Genomic DNA, 25,560 nt, shown 5'->3' with positions numbered 1-25,560 from the left:
GTGAGCTCATATTTATATCTGGGATCATTGATCACTAACACAAGATCACTATAAGAGAAAATAAAACGTAGATGTGATCTATCAAAAGTTGCCATAGGAAAAATGGTCAAAATATGGAGGGATTCTTAAATTTCACGAACTCTAAGATTAACTGCATTTCCAATACTGACATACGGATGTGAATCTTGGACCCTACGATAAGCGCAATTTCTTCTGTCGGAAAAGAATGCTATAAATTTCGCGGAGCGACCACAGGACAAAAAATTAGTTTTAAATAAGCTAAAGGTCAGCAAACGGCTCTACAGCAAAGGCTATCTTCAACAATGAATGGACATGTTATAAGAGCAGACAGAGAAAATATGAAAAAACTTATTATTTAGGGAAAGGTACAAAGCTGAAGATCACTAGAAATATCTCCAACTGGATGGATCGACTAAATTACAGGAATGTACATAAGTTAAAAGACATGACCAGAAACAGAGATCTTTGGAGACGGGCAATCTACTCCAACTAATAGAAAATCTTTTCTGCACAGTCTTAAGTCAAAAAAAGTCACTCGAAAAGATATTGGAATGCATATTATTACCAGGTTATTTAACCAATATATTGAATATATAAAGAAACTGATTTTAGATGGGAAGAAAGCATTTAAACAGGTGCAGTTAAGATGTCAACCAGTGTGCAACTCTCTTTCTGTTCAGTCATGACGATAAAGAGGAGTTATAGTGGTCACTATGTATGGTCCATCTCAACATATTTCTGTCTTTAACATTCTGTTTATTTCTATTATAATTAGTGCGTTGGTCTTTTGTAGATTCCTGTGATCTGCTCAATCTATCTCGTCGGGGATCTTCCTCGTGGACTTCGGCATTCTGTTTTACTTTTAATGATTCTACTTTCCCTTAAATGTAGAATTTTTACAAATTGCATGTGTCTGATCTTATGGCATAGTTAAATTATTTTAATTATTGCAGTTAAATTTTGTCAAAGAGTCTCTTACTGATCTTTAACTCTCTTAAAATCTAATTGTTTATTGTATAATCGTAACATTCTTCAGCAGAACATTTCAGTGGCATTTATCTCTGATGTCTTATTGTATTTATGTCCAAGATTTGCATCTTTTTGTTAGCATTGGGAATATTAAACAAAATCATTTTTAAGTTTATTATAATTTTGGAGTCTTTCCGGATTTTGTTCATCTTCCCATAGCAATTTTTGTTAGATTACATCTACATTGTATCTCCTTGTGCATTGTCCCTTTTTTTATGATCAATAATCCCATATACAAGTATCCGTTTACAATGTCAAACTGGCCAATTTTGGTTATGTCTGGACGATTGTCGTATTCTTCTTCTTCTTCTTAACTGGCTTTACAACTTGGGGTGAGTCTTCGCCGCATCCACTATCGCCCTCCATCCTCTACGATCTTGCGCTTCTATTTCCCATTGTTGTACCCAATTCTAGATAAATCGGCTTCAACATCATCCTTCCATCTTTTTCTCGGTCGGCTTATTGATCTTCTACCATCTGGTCTTTCAAAAAACACTGTCTTTAACGCTCTGTCATCCTCTGATCGTACCACGTGACCTGCCCATCTTATTCGGTTTGCCTTGATATGTCTACCTAACTATGTTTTCAGTTCCATACAGAGTCACCAATTCAGCATTGCGGCGTCTTCTCCAATCTCCTGTGAATTCATCTCTTTGAGAGCCAAATATTATTCTGAGAACCTTTCTTTCAAATACTAGAAGCTTAATGATTTCCCGCTGGTTGAGAGTCCATGTTTCACTGCCATATGTAATAATTGGGCGATTAATCGACTTGTACAGTGTTAATTTAGATTTTCTTTTTAGCAGCTTCGACCTTAATAATGTTGAAAGAAAGTATAATGCTCTATTTCCCGCAGCTATCCTTGCTGAGACCTCTTTTTCTATGTGGTTGTCCGCTGTGATTATCGCCCCCAGGTATTTAAACTCCTTTACTACTTCGAAGTTGTGATCGTTAATACTGATGTTCTGCCTAACTCTCGGTCTTGGATTTTTGGTTACTACCATGTATTTCGTCTTTTCTTCATTTATTCGGAGACCCAGACTACCTGTTTCCTCCTCGAGCTGTGAAAACACCTCTTTCACGTCTCTTGTAGAATGCGTGACTGCATCTATATCATCAGCAAAGGGCCAGCAACAGTTTTGATCCTTGATCAGCAAATCCTCCTGTTAGATCAGACGATATTTTACTTATTGCTTATTCTACAGCAAAATTGAACAGCTACGGTGACAAGGGATGGTATTGTCGTATTGTCTATCTATTATCTTGATTTTTGTCTTTAATTTTATCAAATATTTGACTCTTTTTTTCAACCAGTTTTATGCGATTAATCAAATCTTCTTGGCTGTTTGCAAGCGGTTTTGTTACCCACAAAGAGCACTTTGTTTGTTTGGGGGTCACTTATTGAGATCTTGTTTCTCATCTTTAAGTGCTCTCCTTATAGGCTCTCCATATAAATTTAAAAGTTGTGGAGCCAATATCAATCATTTTCTGACACCTTATTCTGGGTGAAAAATAATTTAAAATTGTGTCACGGACTTTTAACAATCCAGTGGATTTGTTTATAGCTCAGTTATAAAGTGAAGACAATGATATAGTTGTATTGTATAGCTCAGATGTTGCGGTATTTACTATTACCATTTGACTTTGTCGAACGCCTTTGGTAAATTCGTTCTGTATTTCTGACATTTTTCTTTGTATGAAGGTACAGTTTTGTCCAGTTTATTTGCCATGTATTCTAATATCATTCTAAGTATTCGCTGTGATGACTTCATCATCGGCAAACAGCAAGGTGTAAAGCCGCCAGGAAAGGTTTCAATTTTTTCAAAACAAATATTTTCAAAAAAATTTAAAATATACAACGCGTTTGAGGCAGACCTTTATTTACCAGAAATATATGCTATAATATATTGCAGTATTAGTTTCGTAAGGGTTTGATTTGCTTGCAGCTAATGTTGACTTCTAGTAATATTTGCTATAGTTAGTCTCTAGGAACTGCATCATATGTCCTAATAAATTTGATTTCTTGGTTTATTTTCTAGTTTTTTCAAGCAGAACATATTATCTGAACATATTTTAAATTATGGAAAACTTGTTCTGAAGTACTTATTTTAGATTTTTTGTTCCGCAATTTATTAGTTCAACAGGGATATTTTTTGGTCTTGAAGATCTACCGTTTTTTAGTTCGTTTATAGTTTTTTTTATTTCTGCATTTTCTGTTGTTATCTGCACCTTCATTACTTCCATTGATGACCGTGTTAAAAATTTATCCCGATTTTTATTAGTAATTTCCCATACAACTTTTCCCTGCATTATGTTGTTATTAGTTGAATATTTGTGCATTTCCCCAGAGCACTCTTGAATTATTTTGAAATCTCAATTACGGCTTCAAGCGACATTTCCTAAAAGTATTTTTCTTTTCTTTTTTAGCAATTATGTATGTATAGCAGCGGACAATAATGGACGGTTAATAAAGCAACTCGGACATTGCAACGACCCAGAAAGAACAAATCGATACCACTCAGGGCCTTTGTATTATTAAAATTCGTCGTTCAGCTGTTTAAGTTAAAGAATAAAAATCGTTGATTGGTAAATGTAACTATAATTAAATTTTACAAAAGCAAACATGTTTACTACGTTCAAAATTAGAGTATTATACTTTTACAGGTACAGCATTTCTGTTTTTGTACTTGTTTTTGACGTACATACATTAATAGCACCGCAAGAGCTAGAATTATTGTTTTCTATTCTGTATATCTTGACAGAAAATTTAGTCTAAAATATATTTACCACGAAATGCTCCTTCTAATGCTGATATTTGTTTGTATTTTATCCTGTATTAATTTCTGCAAATACGACAAAAAATCTGTAATTTAATAGTAAATGCAACAGAAATTGAAAAAAGTTGGCATGTTACAAGTACGTGTATAATAACCTGAAAATAAAGAAATAATTCCACTTAAACAAACAGCAATTTTGGGAAAAAATTATTAGTCAAATTAAAAATAATTTACATGAACGACAACCTTTGATTATTAAGTTCATCATGTCTGTGAAACATACAGTTCACAATGGAGAGGAAAGTGATTCATCCTTAATGTTCCTCGACGTCTTTATAACGAAAAACCAAAAGGGACCAGTTTTCATTACTCTACTACGAGCCCAACCGCTACTTGTATGCAAACTCCTATCATCTACATTCATAAAACTCTTGTTTCAAGATTAATAAGCCTTTGAAGTAATTTATGTAGATCCGCAGTACTTTCTTCTCAAAATAAGCACTCGTGCAAAATGGTTATCGCGATATCGCGAATCCATATTAATAGGAGCATCCTAGGCATCAATTTCTTGTTCAATCTCAATCCAAAGAATCATATCAAAACTTTTGTTCCTTATATCAAAGGTGTAACTGACAAAATCGGTAAAATTCTTAAATAAAAGTGTATACGAAATTCCACAGATTACATAGGCCAAACCAATACAACACCGAATGTATGAATATTTCATTTCCGTTCGCAATTTAGAACCACAAAGAATTATCGGAGAAGCCATTGAAATGAAAAACGTCCTAATTGTCTCAATAAAAGAGATGACGGCAGCCCGTTGCCTTCAACATGGAGACCTCTCCTCAATCATAATAAAACAACGTCCACTTGACCTATCAATCCAGTCTACGCCGTCAAATATCTTCTCGTCAACTCCCACCCAAACGCCATGTTACCATCAACGGCATAAATGAACCGTCTTTGAATATAAACAAAAGTGGAGTAGTAAACAGTGAACAATATATGTACTAGTAAAGTGATCTGGGGGCTCACGAGACTAATCTATTAATGTAAAACTGGGTAATGATGCATAGAGACAGGTAGAAAATTTATTCTAGCGAAATTAGAGGAAGCTAACAGTATTAATACGACTTACAAGTCCCAGCTACAAATCTAGAACATTATATAAACCAGTAAAAGGTAAGCTTTTCTTTTGGACATATTTATTATAATTAGTAAAGATTACACAAAAAAATGAACATCTTGGATGGAAAAATGTTGTATAAGAATATCGAAACGTTCGAAAATTTATTGAAAATGCATACAAATTATTGATCACAGACAGCTATATCTATCCTCCTTGATGTATCGTCAAGTTTAGTCACTACAGCCATTACTTCCTGTTAAACAGTTCGAAATACTTAATTTTAATTTTAAAAATAGTTTTATTGATCAAGAACCTTTTACTTTGATAGTTTTATGCTGTTCTTTAAATTTAAAAATTCTTTTAAAATTCTGAAATAACAACGTGTAATCTATTTTATCATCCATCAATAAATTCATAAATCAGTTGGTTCACAAACAAACGGAACAACGCCATTGTTCAATTCCAGAAGTTTTATCACCTATTTGATATCTACACAGTTATAAATAGATCAGAAATAAAACAAGAACCAATATCGTATAATAGTTTCTGCTGCAAACACAGCTTTGAAAAATAAAACAAAGCGATAAAGGAATCCAGCGGACTATTATTTCAGATCACTCTTCTCGAGTCTTCTAAGGCGATGTGAAGCCAGTAGGTTACCGGGATCGAGGAAGCGGGAGACTGGATGTTCGAAGCAATTTTAGTTCGCTATCGACCTAATACATGCCACTATAACTACTAAAATGAGTTTATATACTACTCAATTTGGTAGTTTGTTCGTAGAAGAAAAATCGAACCGATAAATTTAGTAAGAAGAACATAAATATTCTACTGAGTTGAAGTTTATGTAAGATATATGGAGTTTTTTAGTAGTAAACAAATTATAGGAAAATAAATCAGTTTTTGGCATATATTTTATGAGTCATTTAAGAGTACATTTTTCAAGTATATTTCACTGCCTTCCTTTTTCAAACTTTTCAATTTATCTGTCATTCCGTTCCACGCCTCTCACACTACGTTTTGACAGAGCTGCAGCTACTTTTTTCATCAGGATATTTTGGGTATTTGGGATATTTGGGTAAATAGTAGCGGTTTAAATTTAATAAAAGGTTGTCTTGCTTGTTTGGTACCACAATTTATTTCTTGTTAAGGATCCCATTGGTCATTCATCATCATTCCCAAGTATTTAAATGTTTTCACTTGATCGATTGGAGCATTATTTACTTGCAGTGGTATTCTTAAAAGTGCGTTTTTTCTTATTGCCATGCATTTAGTTTTTCCAGCATTTATCTGTTGTCTGTTATTATCGCGGTGTCGTCGGCGTAACGAATCTTATTTATCGGGAACCCGTTTACTTTTATTTCACACTCAGAGAATTCCAGTGCCTCTGCAAAAATGTTCTCCACATAGAGATTGAAGAGCATAGGAGACAAAATACACCCCTGTCGCACCCCTCTTAAAATTTAAAATTCTTCTGTGTCGGTTGATTTGTTCAGTCTCACTCGTGCTTTTTGATTCCATCAGAGATTCTGGATAACTCTTATATCTTTCTCGTTAATGTTAGCGTTGTGTAGCATTTTTATCCTTGCGTCATGTTTTACGGTGTCAAATGCTTTTTCATAATCGAGGAATGTTATGACTATATCCTTTCGTTGATCCATGCAGTTTTGTACAAGCGTATTCAAGCAGAAAGCTGCTTCCCGTGTCCTCAGTCCGCTCTTAAAACCAAATTTTGTCTCACCGCTTAGATCTTCCAGCTTTCTGAACAATCTTGTGTGAAGGATACGAAGAAACACCTTAAGTCGGTCTTTGTGATTTAGGGACCATTATAAACGTTGAATAAAGCCAATCCGTTGGAATGTGGCCGGTGTTATATATGGCATTGAAAATTGTTACCAGCATGTCGATGTTATCATCTTCCAACAGTTTTATGGCTTCCGTAGTAATTCCATCCGGTCCAGGGACCTTGCCTAGTTTTGCTCCTTTTATAGCTTACTCCACCTCGGCGCGAATAATGGGAGGGCCGGATAAATTTTCCGTGGGTAAGTTAGTAGTTGGCAGATTTTAGCTAATACTTCCTGGGTATGAACGTAGTTTCCTTGATCATTCTTCAGGCGAGTCTCATGGCGTTTCTTGTATATACTCGAAATTTTGTTGACCTTTTTATGTAGTCCAAAGCTGTCTGCCTTTTCTTGTAGTGATTCCAATTCTTCATAACGTTCTTTCATCCAGCTTTAATATGCGTTTTTAATTCTTGCCCTTATCGTACGTTGGATTTTCCTATCGTAAGTTGATTCTGATGTATTTTGTATATATATATATATATATATATATATATATATATATATATATATATATATATATACATTTAGCTAACTGTACCGGAAGATGCATAGCAAATTGTAGTATATTAAACCGGTTGTCCGTGGTAGAATAAAATACTCGACTTTTTTTTTTAATTACTCTGTCTCTATTCTCTCAGCCGTTACCCTGTTCTCATTATCAACATAGTTTATATTCAGTTTTCCCATTTATAGTCCTTCCGTATATCTTTCTTTAAACCTTTTATTTGATCCAGATTTGATCATAAATAAAGAGCCAAAGAACAAAAAAAATTTCTAGTGTATCGAAATCTATACATTTTCTTTAAACAAAACACTAAAAACGTAGATATATTCAAAATGAATATCACCAGCGGCAACACCAAAGACCGAAGACCTGAGCACACTAATTACACCTTTTTAACCATAGCGAAACGCTAAAACATTCAATCTGCCGGAATATTTTATATTTTACCTGAAAAACTCGTTTGCAGGAATTTAATTCATCATGATTATCATATTCAACAGCTGTTTACCGAACAAGGTGTCACTTCAACACATGTAAACATAATTAATTGTTTGTTTTTATCTTTTTTTTAACCGCATTCATGACAATCTTGGTGCTTTCGTTATCGCACATCATAAATTAGTTTTTTTTGGACGAAAAACTGTCTTTTATTTGATTCTTTATTCATATAATATAACTTAATTATTATATAGTTGAATTCATCGTTCTATGATCATGCGAAAGAAAATATTAGGATTTAATGTATTAATTTATAAGTGTATAAATGTCAATCAAGCACTCCGTGTTTTTCATCGATTGAAATAAAATTCGTCATTATTACGCCTTATAAGTCTTTAAAGGTAAATACTATACTATCTGGCAAACTTCACTTTGTCTTTCAAGGTTAAATTTGTCACGCGTACAGGCTCGCCAAAAACTACCAGAATTCTAATTATACAATTTAAGATATTATTTTTAGATGATCTGTTATAAGTCGATTTGTACAATATTATAAAACTGTATAAACCTAAGTTTAAAACGGATAAGGATGATAAAATCCTAGAACAACATGAACACAATACTTTGAGGTTACCATCTTTTCATCCGGATCTGAATAAAATTAGGCTTGTTTGGGAATCGTTTAAACAATATGTTGAAAGTAAGAATACCAAACAGAAAATTCCAAGACAGGCTCATCATTACGGGAGATTTTAGTGTCAAGCTTAGAGCTGGAAATAATAATATAATACATCGGAGCACATGGACTTGGATTCAGAAACGAGAGAGGAGACCTCCTAGAAAAATTCGCAGAAGACTCAGGACTAGTTGTCAGCAACACACTCTTCCAAAATTACTATCTTGACAGCTAGAGATCCGCCCAAGAAAAACCCGGAAGAATAATTAGAAATCAAACAGTTTAGATTTTAGTAAATAAAGTATTCTGAAACAGCTTTACATCTGTCAAGACTTATCCGGGAGCAGACAAGCAGACATACCACGTTCCACTGGTGGAAATATTCCGAAAAAAACTTAAGTGCAAATAAGGAAATCACAAGCATACGATATACGTATACTGAAAGATCTTGATATGACAATGGAGGTCCAAGCCATGTTAAACGAGCAAGTGACTGCGATCAGGGATAAAACGAACAAAGAACAAAATATACTGGGGTCAAACAACAAGAGCAAAAATTGGCAACGAACTCACTAAAAGTGTGCAGATCAAAAGAGGTGTCCGTCAGGGTTGTATATTATCCCCACTCCTATTCAATATTTATTCCGAAGAAATATTTAATAAATGTATGGAAAATGCAAATGAGGGCATAAAAATAAACGGCGAGTTAACAAACAATATAAGATATGCCGACGACACGGTGATCCTTGCCAGTACCATAGACGAATTACAGCAGGTAATGGAAAGAGTTTATTCAGTTAGTGAGGAATACGGCCTGAGCCTCAACTTCAAGAAGACAAAGTGGATGCTGATAAGCAGGAAGCAACAGCCTGCTCGACAGTTACGGATAAGTAACATACTAATTGACCATGTAGAATCTTATGTGTACCTTGGCACCAACGTAAATGCAAAATGGGAACAGGCCACAGAAATTAAGGCGAGAATAGAACGAGCTAGAGCAGCATTTAGCAATATGAAAAAGCTCCTCATAAGCAGGGATTTGTCTCTTCCCCTAAAACTACGTCTAGTTAAATGCTACATTTTTCCGATCTTACTGTATGGTGTGGAGGCCTGGACGCTGACGGAGACGCTCACGAGAAAACTAGAAGCATTCGAAATGTGGGTGTACCGACGCATTCTTCGTATATCCTGGACCGAACATGTCACCAACACAGAGGTAATCCAAAGAATCGGAAAGGAGAAAGAAATCGTGAATACAATTAAACAAAGAAAGCTTGAATATCTAGGCCACATATTGAGATACGATAAGTACCGTCTACTGCAATTGATTGGCCAGGGAAAAATAGACAGTAAGCGAGGGCCAGGCAGGAGAAGACACTCGTGGCTCCAAAATCTGAGGAAGTGGTTCGGGCTCACATCGGTCGAACTATTCAGAAGCGCCGCAAATAAGATCAGAATTGCCATGTTAATAGCCAACGTTCGCAACGGACAGGGCACTTGAAGAAGAAGAAGAAAGAACAAAAGATCAAAACATATGTTTTACAAAAATAGTTCAAAATGTAAAGGACCAATACTTAAAGGCAGATACATTAATCAAAAAGATCATGGATGACAAATGAGATCCTGAAGCTGATGAACGAAATAAGAAAAGCTAAATATGACCCAGGTAGATATAAAGCAATAAGTATAACATAAGAAGGAACATCAGAGAAGCGAAAGAAAAAGAAGCAACGAAAAAATGGGAAGAAAATGAGTCTCTACAGTTAAAATACGATATGTACAATGTATACAGGAAAGTCAAAGAACTGACAGGTGGACTAATAGATTAGATTAATTAGAATTAGATAGTGGAAGTTCGCTGGACATACCATAAGACAGAAAGACGAGAGATGGAATAATATGATTATACACTGGAGACCATATAGTTACAAACGAAAAAGAGGAAGGCCACAAATGAGATGGTCAGATGACTTGCAGAAACACGTAGGCCCGAAGTGGATACAAACTGCCTACTATAGAGAGACGTAAAAGAAGGAAGAGGAGGCCTATGTCCAAAATTGGACAGCAAGGGCTGTATAGATAGAGAGATAGACAGATTAGAATAATAATGCACCTCTGTTTTAATTTTCTTCATTTTTCTGAATAGGCAAAGTGACTGTTCAATTTTCGGCATCTACTAAATACTATCGCCTTTCAGGTAAATAATTTTCGGTTTGATCATATAGCAATGTAATTTAGTAACTCAAAATTTCATTTAAGAATCAATTTCTGTCCAACAAAAAATTTTAATTATTGTTATTAGTTTTATTTTTGAACCGTATTATAGTACCAAACCGAATCATCGATTAGTAATGGTATTGTTACGGATATTGTGGTTAATTTCAAAATGAGCCGTTGCCCACACCTTCTTATGTAATTGATTCAGTCATGGGTAATTAATTGTGAAACAATTGCGGTTAGCATGTCGCTAACCATGTTCTCACACGAAGAAACAGAAGTAATTACATGATATTTTTCGTTAAAGATGTATAGGCAATGAGAAAAAACAATGTTGTCTTTGTGTGTAAAATTGTTATATTAATCTATGTATTAATTTTAATATTTACAATCCAACAACTTAACATGTAACTGAGTTTGCCCTATTCATGCAGATTATATCGTTGCTCTTTGTATTGAAACATCCGGCAGTGTTGCCACGTTTTGAATCTTTTGTCGAAGTAGCACACGTAGTTAAATCTACTAAATACTTTAAAATTATAAAATCCATAAGGAAAATGAAATTCCTGTAGTTGGCTGTATACGATGAATCCCAAAAGTTGTATTTAAAAATCTTTTATAAAAGGTATATAATTAAAAAGACCCTTTCGTGCTACATCACAGAAGGTTTTTGGACTTTTAAGTCCGACTAAAAAGACCTAAAACGTTCTGTGATGTAGCCTGGAAAGGTCTTTTTAATTTTTTTTAACCTTTTATAAGGATTTGTAAATATTTTTTTTAATTATAATTCTTCAAGATCAATAGAAAGAAAGAACTTATTGTTAATGTTCTTAAGTACATTACATATTATGTGACATTCTAAAAATAGAACAAAACATTACTGCTACCTTTGCAGATTACAGAGTTATTCTTATGGAAGAAGATACTAATGAAGAAATGATTGAACAATTGGAGAAGTCACCAGAAGCAAATATATCTACCATTCATAAATAAATAATCCACAAGCTCCAGAATAACATCTGCAAAATAATTGGACGTCACTAGAGACGCAATGTTGCCCTGAAAACACCAAGTTGAAAAGAAAAGTGAAGAACTTAGTATTCGATACGAAAAATTTATTGGATCATTGGGAGAAAGTCTAAATTGTTCCTTCATAATAAACCATTGATCTAACAACATAATAACGACATATAAACCTAATGGTTTTTAAATCTGGGTAAGCTCAATAAGAAAGGAGTTCCCAGTGAATATGTGAAGGTTGTGAGAGACCTACATGAGGTTAACAACCACCAATAACTAGTGTTAGGACAGATGCCAATATGAGACTAAAGGTCAAGATAAATGGGAGAGAGACAGAGGACAGAGGACAAAGGATTTAAAATAAAAACTGGAACAGTGGAAAAAATATTTAAACGTGGTAGGACAAAAGAAGAGTATTTAAAATGTTTATTTAAAGATAAAGTTATTACAAATAAGATGATAACTTTGGATGGTAATAGTTTTAAGTAGCTAGGAGCAGTATTGCACAGTATTGCAGAGTATTGGAGAAATAGATGTACATGCATGCAGTAGGGTTAGGGCGGGATGGATGAAATGGAAGAAAACGAGTGGTGTGTTATGTGACAGAAAGATTTCAATGACAATGAAAGGAGAATTTTATAAATCTGCCATAAGACAAGCTCTGATGTATCAAACTAAATGTTGGGCAGTTTTAAAACAAGAGGGGATGTCACCAATTATTGATGCCAATATGAGACCAAAAGTCAAGATAAATGGGAGAGATACCAAAGGTAAATGTGGAGACATTAATCACCCAATATGAGGAATTGCTGATTTGTAATTGCCTGAGGGGAGACGCTTAGTTGGGACATGTCAGAGTAAAGAGTATTGATAATGGTATGACCTAAGATATAATATGGAGAAATGTAACTAGGACAGGCCACTCTGCATAGGGATAAGGCAAAAATAATCACGTGGAGCCTCAGAATACAGTTCTAAGGAATATTGTAGATGGTCCTTGATATGTACGCAATAGTGATCACCACTGCTCGCAGATTGTGGATAAAATAATAAAGAAAATAGCAGCAAATCATAAGCAGATTCTCCATAGTTATGTGAATGTTAAAGTAATATTTGATATGAAATCTTGAGTTTAGGAAATCTTCGATAACTTACGGTAAAGATATAATGCTGATCGGTTGGTTAACCAGATTGCAGAAGTTCTGAAAGTTTTTTTATCAACTAAATCCAATTCCATTGATTTTGGAGTTAAAATTTTGTTCAAAGGAGACATATCTGCTTTAAATTAAATACTGACTGAAAAATGACCTGAAAAACCGACTGAAAAAACATTTTACTGACTCATAGAAAAACTATGTGATTAAATCGTTTTAATTTGATATGGTATCTCATATTTGATATTAATCACGTACTTAAATATTAATACGATTTACCCAGATTAGACATACAAAAGAGTCTAAGGTATAATCAGTGTATCTATCATCTTATGACATGCTCAGTTTATCATTATACTCTGAATGAACGCGCAGCTTTTGAAGTTTTCAACGAGGAAATAAAAATCGGCAATTGTAAACAACACAAATAATTAAAATTCATAAAATATAACTGCTGACATAATACGCTAATTGTTTTAATGAGTTCATTCGTGGCATTTTAACATAAACGACAGTTACAGACTCGGGCATTGTCCGACAAAAATGGTGTTAATACATTTAATGATATGTATCATTGTGTTGTCTCTTGCTTCTTAAGTACAGGAAAATAGAATGTATTAATTGAAATAGTATACAACGTTTTATGCATGATCACATTGAAACTACCCTAATCGAAAAGTCTTTTAATGCATCGATGCCATGACAAATTTAATAATCAATCAGCATTTTTCAATCAACGTTATAAACGTCACATCTCTATTAATTTATATTTAAATAATTATTTCATTTTAATTTGTTTATTAATTTATTAATTTCTTTATCTTCAGTTTAATTTTTAATATTTTTTATTTTAAAAATAGTTGGCGCCCTCTGTTTTTCTCTTCTTCCTCTATCATTATTTTCTCTCTCTTTCTGTCCCGTAGATTAAATATTCACCCTCTCACTTTTTGTCCGGCAGACTATTCTGTTCCGTGTTGACAGACAAGCTAGTTTCATGATATCTATAGCAACATCCTATGACATCTGTGTTAACTTCATTTAGTCTCCCACTTTCTGTCAAAACAACTTTTATAAGGCGGTGGGATTATTTTTTACCTCTTTTTGAAATTTATTAAAGAAGGCTAAAATTATTATAAGACTCATTTTTATGGTCTACAAATTCTCTTGGATTTATTGGCATATCAAAACTTTATTGGGTTATTTGGATTTGTTGACCAGATCGAATTGATTGGCCATATTCAATTTTAACAACTACTAATCAGGACATACAGCCACGTGTGACTGCAGCCCTCCAGAAGCCACAACTTAATCGGAGGACCTAACAGCTAGAACACACAAGCAGCCCATCGAAGCAATAAGTAGCACTTATTAACTGTTAAGCTTTGGCAGGGTTAATTATTGTTTTTTTTATTCTTTTAAATAAATATGTTTGGTTAAAATTTGTCTTATTTGTTATCAACTGAGAACTCAGGTTCAGTCCCTAGTTTAAGACAAGACTAACTAACCCTTAAGATACTGAGCTAGGCAAGGTATAGACGATAAGCTCCCATGGTTGATCGAGGTATTATTTTTACAATAGTACTTCAATTCTCTTTGGTAGTCTTAACGTTACACATTGGCGTCCAACGTGGGGCCAACTAGTTTTAAAATAAAAAATAGTAAAAATTAAACTGAAGATAAAGAAAGTAATAAATTAATAAACAAATTAAAATGAAATAATTATTTAAATATAAATGAATAGAGATGTGTCGTTTATAACGTTACATTTTAATGTTAATAAAAAAGGAACAAAACTAGAATACAGATTGAAATGAACGGATTATAATAACAAAATTAAAATTTGGTAGAGCTCGTATCACAATTCTTGATATTTAGGCAAAGAAAAGAGCAATAAATAATTAACCTATATAAATCACTTCAAAAAATACTTTGCAACCATTAAAACATGAGTTAATTGCTAAAATCGGAGACTCATCGTTTCATTGCTTTAAAATCATAATTATCCCACTATTCTCCTAAAGGCTGCACAATAACGATGTAAGTTTAAAACTTTGCCATGAGTTTATTTTAAAAAGAATCCTCTTGCAATTTAAGGTAGTAAAGCTTGATGTACAATGTTTATAGATAAAGCCGCATCGACTTTTTGAAAAGGATGTCAATTTCACTTTTTTTAATCCGTGTAAAAATACCAGTTTTTGGAATAAAAAACATTGGAACTATATGTGCTATTACAAAACGGTACAGGTAAACTCATCACAAATAGCATAAATGCTCTCGTAGATAGTACATACAACTCATCATCGTAATAAAACCAGGATTTTTAAGTAGACCTGGAGAGATTTGCAAACTGAATACTTGCTAGTATTTGGAAATTTCACTAAATTCTATAGATACCTATTGATATTCTTTTGCCCTTGTTCCTTCGATATGGACAGTGAAATCATTGATTATTTTCTGAATCAACGAGGATGAAAAATGATAGTCATTGATAATTTCAAATTTCAATTGCGACAAACTGAATCGAATTGTATTTTGTAGACTTGTGTGACGAAAAGGTGCAAAGATGCTGCAAACCTTAATAAATTACAACATAAACAAGACGCTCAACAGGTAAAACGCAATCTCCCGCATTTGAAATATCAGCGCCTTGGGCCAAAAATGCTGGTGATGAGTTTACATATCTAAAGTGATCGGCTTAACAGTCCCTAAAGGATGCCAGTGACCAGTTTGCAATATCTCGGAGGGTGATGACTTAGTACACGTCCATACAAAAAAGCTATTCAAATTATTTGTTAGTTTAAGAATACTGAAATTTTGCAACGAAGGATAATTTAAACATTGTTTAAAATTAATTTTAGTTTTGATAGAACAACTCTTGTTCTTTCATTTATGCGTCATAAAATAATTGTAATTTTATTATTTTCTGGCTTATAGCGTTGTCAAAAACTGTTAATTTTCGCAAATTTAAGAAAAACAAATATGGCACCTACATATATACATAATATGGTATGCAACAGAGTGGTTGGTGATATTGAAATATCAAGTAAAAAATTTTTTAAACGACAACGCCGCATTTGTTAGAAGTCATACTGAATACCTACTGCGTGTCTCCCTAAAAAGTTTATTTTTTATTTTCACGCACATCAAAATTTAGTTTAAGCTTGTGTCGGTGTCCTATATTTAATTGAAGTCCTATGTTTCATTAACTATATATTGAAGTAAAGATAAGTGAACAGTGTATCACAGTTGTGTAATTTTTAGCCTCGTATATACAATCATTAAGAATGAAACAATATTTTTTAAAGTTCAAATAAGCAACTGAACTGTACCGGACATTACCCTGTAAATACGTGCATGGTGTACAACATAGTGCGTTAGTACGCGTTCTCACCATTGAAAAGCCGTAGATGGCGAACAATCAGCAATATGTATTCTCGACAATATAAGATGCTCTGAAAAACAGTAAAAACTTGTACTACCTTACTCGCCATATCCGCTCAACACTAACTCCTTTCCTATCACTGCACTTGTCACTACCTGAGCCACTATTTTCAAACTAATTAAGCCATCTAAAACTCACTAATTGTTCCACTGGGTATGTACACATTTCCTGAGGGTGTCTTTACTAGGCAAGAGGGTTCGAAGTCTTGCGCAGAGTCTGCCGGAGGCGCAGAGGCTAGCCTCCCGTTCAAACGGCTCATTGTGGGGTTTCTGGGAGGAACATCAGGCGGGCGAGGTACTCCGTCTAGCAGGCAACCTGTAAACGAAAATGATTCCACTATTATTTGGCGGTTAAAAGTCAGTTCGGGTAATTTGGTGGCGATAGAGTTAACATGGTTTTTCTGGTGGTGTTTATGCGGTACTAACAGTGGAGTTACATCTTAACCCTACTCATATCTAAAATCCTAAATTTTCACTTTCTTATTTATTCAAATTGTCTATAAACACAGTCGCGAACGTTTTCTAGGACAAAGTTTATTTCTGTATATTTTTTTCTATTTAAAAACCCCGCATCACGTTTATTTATATTTACAATGCGCCTGATATCGATGATTTAATTAATTTTTGGCGATCGTGTGGCAGACGAATTATCCCAACAGACAATTAAAGTTACAAATCCACCAAAATTGCGATTTTCAATTAAAACAGATTAATTTATTTATGCTACAACCTTCAGCGGCAGGTCGACGTTTTGTTTTTATTCGACCTCATCAATGTAAAACATTAATATCTAAAACGGAGCATGTATCCTTTCGGTAATGGCGGATTTGCAATTATATGTCAAAATTGTAGTTATTATTGTTTATTGTTAGTACAGTAAAAGTGGAATTTATAGTTATGATCTTATTTGATAGTCATCTGTGAATAATAATAACATTTGGTCAAAATTTTAATAAATATCTTATGTAGAATAGAAAGAAATACAATTTGGAAAAATATAATTAGTATTATTTGAGACACTGTAATTGAAATACTTGGAAAAACCTCAGGACAGCAGTTTGGGAATAAATAATGATACTTTGATAGTTTATTAAACGAAGACTTTAATCAATACGAAACCAGTTAAATTAACGCAAACAGTAAAAAAAAGGTCATCAAAATATCAAAGTGTGGAATGTGAACGGGGAATGTGAACAGAAACATCAAAATTCACAACAACAAACAGAAAAGTCCAAGTGTGTATGGTATGTAACTGATACTGATGGCCTTTTACTTATTAATAATTGCTCGTCACAATGAAACAGTCAATTGTTGCTTCCGGCATCTCAAGTTAGTTGCCAAAATGCAGTTCTATAGTTAGGATGTAGAACATTTTTTTTTGAGTAGGGACTTATGGTTTTCGGTTAATAATTCAATTGCATCGGCATATTGCCGTATATTTCAATAATTTCAAGTACGTTTTCTTCAATGTAAACCCAACCACCGTTTGGTTTTGCGGTTAGTTACGCAAGTACTACAAAAGTAAGTAACCTAAACCACATTTTTGCAAAAGTCAAAATTTTAACTCACGTTCTACTTGCTTTTAGGTTCACTGAAGATGGATTGACTAGTTCGAAAACGTTCTGAATTGCATTTGGATTTTATGATTAAATTGTTTAATTAAATATATCACTTACAACAGAATTTTTTTTACTTTGATGTTCAAGTTTTTTAACTAATATGGTATACAGCCAACTTCTGGGAATTATCCCATTATATGTATATATATATATATATATATATATATATATATATATATATATATATATACAGAGCTAAGACGTTAGAAACCCACACTACAAGGTGGTTAAAGGCCACGAAAGGTAAGATCGACGGTAGAAGAGTTCTGGGCAAAAGATAATATTCATGGTTCAAACATGAGAGCGACTGGGCCGGTTTAAATTTACTATTACTTTTAAAGATCTCTCAAAACCGTGATACCAGATAGAAATCATACAAAAAAAACAACAGCACACTGAGAAGACAGTTCGTAGCTCGAAAAAACTCGTGGACAATCGCAACGAAAAGCGTGGGCCCAGTTGTTTTAAGTGGATAAACTTTATATTGTCATATTTTTCAATATTATAATATAAACATGTTATTAATTTATGATTTTTCTGTTTCAGGCAACCTACAAAAAAATCAAAAAAACACATAAAAAACGGCCTCGGCCACCAAAAAAATTTAAAAAATACTGACAAAAACCAGCGCAAGCCAACAAAAAAATTAACAAAAACGCCAAAACCCCAGCACGTAGGGCCCAACCAAGTTTCTTGAGCACCAAGTCTCCGAACTGAGCCTAGCTCAGAGCGGAGACTTGAGGCCCAAGTAAGCAATTTTTAGTTCGCGGATAAGCCATATTAAGATAACAGGATCATAGCAACAATGCGCTGTCTTCAGTTTGATTCGGTTAGGAAGCCATGTTGGAGTTCTATTACACAGAACTCCCACATGAAGAGTATTTGGCTGATAGTTGTACCCCTATCGCGCATCAGAGTGCTATAGGGGGAAAAGGAGGGTCTTGAGCATTGGAGCGCGGTGGAGTGACTCCTGTTTTTACTAGAGTTAATACACTTCGCTCCAATGAATTGTTACACTCGAACGTAATTCTTAGGGGTGAACATGTCTGACTGCTTGCAAAACCGTTAAAGGTTTGTAACCAACCTTATGAGAAGAAGACTGCTCCTCAATAAGAAGATTAACTTAATTTATGCGAGTAATCATCTGACCAGTTAGTAATACTGCTGGATATCTCTTTTTACTGTAAATGTGGCTAGTTAAATGTTTTTCAAAATGGGTATGGTGTTAATATAGTGCTTGTAACCTATGTAAGAAAACATTTCTGGATTCATTAGACGAGAAATCTGCATGATTAGAATGATAAGGGCTTTTCTTAGTGCTTCGCTAATCCATTGATTCTTAAAGAATAAAAATTTGATAGCTATAATAACAATTGATTAGGAACAAAAGGCTAAGTATTTCTATTATATAAAGATTGTGTTCAACAAACGCAATTATCAGCATTCACTGCGCTATAAAGCGAACAATACGGAATTACACCCCAAAACTGTTTGTTTATAATATAAAATGAACAAAACAGGTTGTCGATTACTGTTTTAATTTAACAGCTTAATTTAAAATTTCAGAAAATGTATGCGAATTCCATTTGGTCATCGATTATTTTCATTGAAATAAAAAAATTCCTCGTGTTCATTTCTTTATACTAACAACAAACTGAACAGCAAATATGAAACGATGATATAAATATTGACAAATCAAAACTTATTGTAGAGTGTAGAGTACAATAATGGAATTCATCATTGTTCATGGAACACTGAGGACTCCCAAAATATTCGTCACACTCTTAAAATCCTTCTGAATGGTAAGAAACATTTCAAAGCTCTCTGAAACATTTTTGGGTATCCTTAAAAATTTCAGTGTTTTCAGAAACACTACAGACAATACCATAACATTTAACGTGACTTGAAGTCCTTTAGATACTCCCTTAACATTTCAAATTTTTCTGAAACCTTTCTGGTTATCATGAAATTATTGATAGCCCCCTGTACTTACAAAATATTTGAATCTACCTTTAACTTTAAATCCTCTAAAGACTTCGTTTTTTATCTACCTTTAACTTTACATCCTATAAAACCTTCTTAAAATTTATCAGAGCTTCTTCAGTCCTTCCTGACGTCCTTCAGAGCTCCCAAAAACCTCTTAAAACCTTTTACGCTGACCTCATCTCCTCTGGATACTTCTAAAACATTTTTAAGTTAAAGAAGTTTAGAGCCCCGAAAAGTAATGTAGGAGAGTAAGAAAACATTTGAAAGTGCCTTAAAATTTCTTAGATACTTCCTAAAGTATTTCAGAGCTCATTACACATTTTTGTCTATACAGAGGTCCTTCCTATACAGAGGAGAGTTCCAAAACATTTAGTGCTACCTTTAAATGGTATAGATGCTACTTTAAATATATTACAGTTTCTTGCAACATTTCTGAGCATCTCGAATCCCTCCAGGATTTCCAAAATTGTTATTGGACAGTCCCAACACCTTTGAAGCTGACCTGAACTCCTCTTGATACTTCTAAATCATTGTAAAATACCTTTTAACATTTATGATCTTCAAGAAGTTATTTAGAGCCTCCAAAAGTATTGCAGAAATGTCACAAAATATTTAATGCTGTTTGAAATCTTCTAGAAACATCCTAAAATATTTCAGAGCTCCCGCAAAATTTATGGCTATCTTGAAGTCTTCTAGAGCCTGTAGAAACAATTTGTATACCTAATTCCAAAACATTTTAAGCTGAAATAAAATCCTCTAGATATTTTGATAACAATTCAAAGCTCTACGAAATATTACTGGCAATTACAAAGTCCTCTTTAAATCACCTAGAGACTTCCTAAAATATTTCAGAGCTCCTTACACGATTTCTTGGTATCTTGGAGTTCTTCATGACTTTCAGAAACATTGGACAATTTCAAAACCTTTCATATTCATATTCTAACATATTTCACGGTGACCTAAAATCGTCTAAATAGTTTTATAACATTTGAAATTCTGTGAAACATTTCTGCATATCAAAAACTGTTTCAGATTACTCAAAACTATTACAGAAGAGTTCCACATTCGTTATTGCCTCCTTTAAATCTTCTACAGATTTCCTAAAATATTTCAGTGCTTCCTGCAATTGCTAGTTATCCTTAACATTTCAAATTCTGTGTGACGTTTCTGAATATCAAGAAAATCTCCAGACATCCAAAAATGTAAAAATTTGCACGATATTTCGAAAACATTTAACGAAAACATCTATAAATCCTCTAGACACTAAACTATTTCAGAGCTCCCTAGAAAATGTTTGGATATCTTTGGTTTTCGTTACCAAAGTCATCTAGAGTTTCCAGAAATATTAGTGGACAGTCCCAAAACCTTTCACGCAGACGTAAATTCGCCTCGAATCTCCTAAAACATTTAAAATTCTTTTAAAGATTTTTGATTTTTAAGTTTCTGGGTATCCGCAAGTCTTCAAGGCTCATAGAAACATTAAGGCTATCAAGGCTATAAGGCTAAACTTTTCTGACCATCAAGAAGTCCTTCAGATACTCCAAAAATATTACAGGACAGTTCCAAAACATTTCACCGGAAATCCTCTACATAGTCCCAAGACATTTCAAAGTTTCTGACTAGTTCGTGGCTAGCATAAAATCCAATTCAAAACTATAAATATTGCAGGACATTTCCAAAACAGTTCATCCGCATTGAAATCCACTATATGCTTCTAAAATATTTCGGTGTTTTCTGAAACATTTTTGGCTACATAGATGTTGTCCAATACTAAGTACAACTGACATCTAAAACATTTCACGATGACCGAACATTCTCTAGCTTCCAGCTCTCTGGCGACCACGAAAATATTAAAGGGTTATAAAACATTCCAAAATGCCGTTAATTGCCCTGTGAGGTAATTATTTGAAGATCTGGACTTTGATAGATGTTCATTAAAAAACATTCAGAAAGTATTGCTTAAATTTATTGAATAAAATAAAACTTTAAATGTTGCTGTTTTGCTACACACACTTTGTATAGCGAATAGAGATCCACCAGAACAGTTTCTTTATGGAGCTTAATTTATTTCGGTTCGAAAGTTTATTTTTATTAGTGTGCCCATAATCTTATTTCGGTGCTTTGTGCCGGATCTGGTATTTCAACAATACGGAAAAGCAGTTCAAAAGGAAGAAGTCCATTTCCGAGATGGAGTCGTACAACTTTTTGACAGCTCCAGAAAACAAAACAGTCTCTAGTCCACGAATTTCCATTTAAATGTTTCCGAAGGCATTATTTTTAAGCACAATGATGGAAAATCGTTAGTCCCTTCTACGAGGGAGGTTTAAAATATTGTTAACAATAAGGTATACGTTGTCAATACAAAAATAAAGTCATTATGTTGATTGACAAAATTTTGGTTTGACAATTTATGATCATAATTTTAAAAACTGAAAAGCTGGCAAATTTTATAATAACTTTTTTATCCAGTGAAATTTGATTACTACTTATATTAACAAGAACTGTTGGTATGCGTTGTAAGAAACTCTTTATTCGTGTATTAGTTTTTATGTTTAAGCATAACGTTGAATCAGCTACTTTCATCTACAAGTCCTAAGTTGGTTTTTTATTAGTTTGAACAGTTAGATGAAATAATACATGAACAATTCATCATCACAAACTATGCCTGATCTAGTTCTGATATGTATAACAGTCATAAGCAGTGACCCCGTCTCAAATTGGTTCAGCTAAATTGCTTTTCCAATTACGGTGATTTGCACAATTTGGATGTAAGAAAGGCAAACCCCCATTACAAAGAGGTACGGATTTTTATCCTTTCTTCCTTTATACAAGCAAATTTATCGGCATAAGCAATATATTAAATAAAAATAGCATAGGGCTGAAGTCTTAATTTAGTACCCGTCTCCATAGGTTCCGTAAGTTGTCCATCTATTTTGAATTCTATCTTACTGTTTTGATAGACGTTTTTGAATTGTTTTTATAATATCTAGCGGGATCTTTTTATTATACAAGACAGTTATTATAAACAGTTGTTTTATTGTCTTTACATCCCTATATTCTAACAGAAGGGGACAATTATTTGTTTTTCGGTATAGGACATGCCCAGAGAGTAGTTGTGCGTCCCTACGAACGCACAACTACACTCAAGTGCATATTGCAGTGAGAAACCCGCTTTAATGTCTAGTATTGACAGACAAAGAATACATAGGATTAGATGACAAGCCAAAGCAGATTTCATTCCCTTCCGAAAACAAAGTGAAAGTTTATTATTAAACATATAAAATAAGAGAGAAGCCAGTACTGTAACTTAAGGTAAGACTCGTATAACTAAGAGTACTTCACGAGGTTTCAGTCTCTTGTATTTGTCTTATTTCAAAATATTGTCTTTAGTTTATTACAAATGACTTTAATTATTCTAGGACATTGTCTAAGCATTGTTTAGTCACTCTCTAAGAACAAAAAAAACGTGTATTGTCGACAATATTAGTAGACAACAAAATCCAGCAATTATAGAACATAATAGATTATAAAACTTCTTTCAACAACAATATACAACTTAAACATCATTATAAACATTAGTCAGCTTATACATTTGCCCACTGCTAGATATAAGCCTTGTTTGAATGCTTTCAAACCTTTTTACCATATAAACTTTTTATTGATCTAGTTTGTGTTTATGTGCAGCCAATATTTGCTCCATCGTCGCTCTCTATTAATTGTAAAAGAATATTTATTTTATCAGTTTTTACTCGATAATTCTTTTAGTCCACCTATTTTCGTCCACTCTTGCGACACGTTCTTACAAACTCCACTTTAGGATAGTTTTTCTTTCCACAGCATCTTGTACTGTGTTTCTTCTTTGGATATCTGTATTTTGTAACGATATGCACCGCCTCGGTCTCTTAGATATGTAAAAAAGAGCACAGAAATAACAAAAACAATAAAAATTCGAAAGTTACAATATTTTGGCAATGAGACACAGAGAGGTATAACCTTCTACACCTCATAATACAGGGCAAGATCGCCGGAAGAAGTGGCCCAGGCCGAAGAAGCAGATCCTGTCTGCGAAATCTTCGCGAGTGGTATCGAGAGACATCCGCTATTATATTTCAAGTTGTCGTAATCAAAGTTATTATAAGTAATCAAAAGAAAAAGAAGAGAGATGGGCCCAACATTGACAATTCCATTTCATACCGTGAAGTTTGTATTTTATTGACTAGTCTCTTTGTCATGGTTAGAGTTTCTGCAATATATGTGAGGACAGGTAAAACACATGGGAAGATCTGATTTTAGCGTATCTCGCAGATTACCAAACGCAACCCCCGTTAGCTCTTTTCTTCGATAGAGTTGGCATGTTTGATTATCTTTACTAATACGTATTTCGTGGTCTAGATATTTATACCAATGAATTTTCGCTATTTGTCAAAATCGTAGTATTACTTACATATATTTTTCCAGATTTTGATATGAATATTGACTCGACGTACCTTGCAGTTTGATGCATGGTATATTTGTTATCTATATTTTAAAAGTAGTTGATTTCTTCAGAAAGAGTAGGTCCGTAAAAGTAACGCCTAATGAGCATCGACAAAATGACAGAGCAGTTGTTCCGCGCAGCAATAAACAGGGGTCAATTCAACGAAATCGTCATGGAGATAGCCCACGCCTGAAGACAGGCATGTCACTAATAAAAGAAGAAAAATTTACAAATGCTGCTTTTGAAATCGGTTATAAAACAGATTATATTAAGAAACCAGAACGACTCGAACCATTTCTAGTATTTTTAATTAAAATTGTGGTTTATTTCCATTAAATGCTGTATTTAAAATAAAAATGCCAGAAAAAATAGTTTTAAAACCAAACTCTTGGTGTTTTATTTGACGCCTTTCACGAACTTCATTTATTGTTAGCAAACATTTTGCAATTTATATTCTTCTCATAACTTACCGACTAGTCCTCGTAAAAGACATTGAGAGTTCGTTCGGAGTAAGATTTATGTACGGGCCCCAGCGAGTTTTAAGTTGAAAAAGTGGATTGCGTACGTGTTCCAAAAGATGTGACCTATTTCACACCTTTTTGGGATTTGATATCCGGGTGGTTATTTATATTGGAAAGTAGTCGTGTCGTATGTTGTTAGTAGGATCTGTATAAAAATGGATCGGAGCCGTGTAATTTGGTACGCGCTTGGGAATTGCGTATTTTTTCGATAAAAGAAAATAAAATGGAAGAAATAAAATACCAAAAACGACCGTTTTCGAAATTTTCACAAATCATATTAAGAAACTAAGTTTTCTTCACTTTTAGTATGTTACAGATATATGTTGCTATGGTGATCTTCTCCCAGAATATATTTAATGAACAATTATAAAAAAATATGCCTAAAAGATAAAACTTTAATCTGAAAGTTAGCTACAATATTCAAAATTCTCTACCCCTATACTAAATATTCCATCGACGTCCTTCGAAAGGTAGAAAGTCTGGTTTATATAGAAAAGTATGCACATAAAGATCGACTTCGCTCTCTTCGGCATCGACCCTTCAACCCCTCTGAATTTAGTTACCAGCTATTCCGAAAGAGGGCGCTAGAAGTCACATTCTTAATAAATAAAACTGTTGGAGTAGTATATCGCACATAATGAATAAGTGCATAATAATCCTTTGAGCTTTCTTGTTGGTTACTAGGCTTGGTTTTAGATAAAAT

The 25,560-nt window shown here is 33.6% G+C and overlaps 1 protein-coding gene across 8 annotated transcripts in view; it reads right to left on the bottom strand.

Moving 5' to 3' along the window:
- Ten-m (teneurin transmembrane protein Ten-m) overlaps positions 1-25,560 on the bottom strand; it is a 183,309-nt gene that overhangs the window by 125,320 nt on the left and 32,429 nt on the right. For 6 of the 8 annotated variants that reach the window (XM_072538337.1, XM_072538336.1, XM_072538339.1 and 3 more), the window contains exon 2: positions 16,394-16,591. In XM_072538337.1, coding sequence (XP_072394438.1) covers positions 16,394-16,591 — 198 coding nt within the window. The remainder of the gene's footprint in view (positions 1-16,393; positions 16,592-25,560) is intronic. The other 2 variants (XM_072538338.1, XM_072538341.1) reach the window with 1 other exon arrangement.

The sequence above is a fragment of the Diabrotica undecimpunctata genome, chromosome 7 (genome assembly GCF_040954645.1).
Source record: "Diabrotica undecimpunctata isolate CICGRU chromosome 7, icDiaUnde3, whole genome shotgun sequence".
Taxonomy (NCBI): Eukaryota; Metazoa; Arthropoda; class Insecta; order Coleoptera; family Chrysomelidae; genus Diabrotica; species Diabrotica undecimpunctata.
Note: the sequence above shows the minus strand (reverse complement) of the source record. Positions and strands in the feature narration are given on the sequence as shown.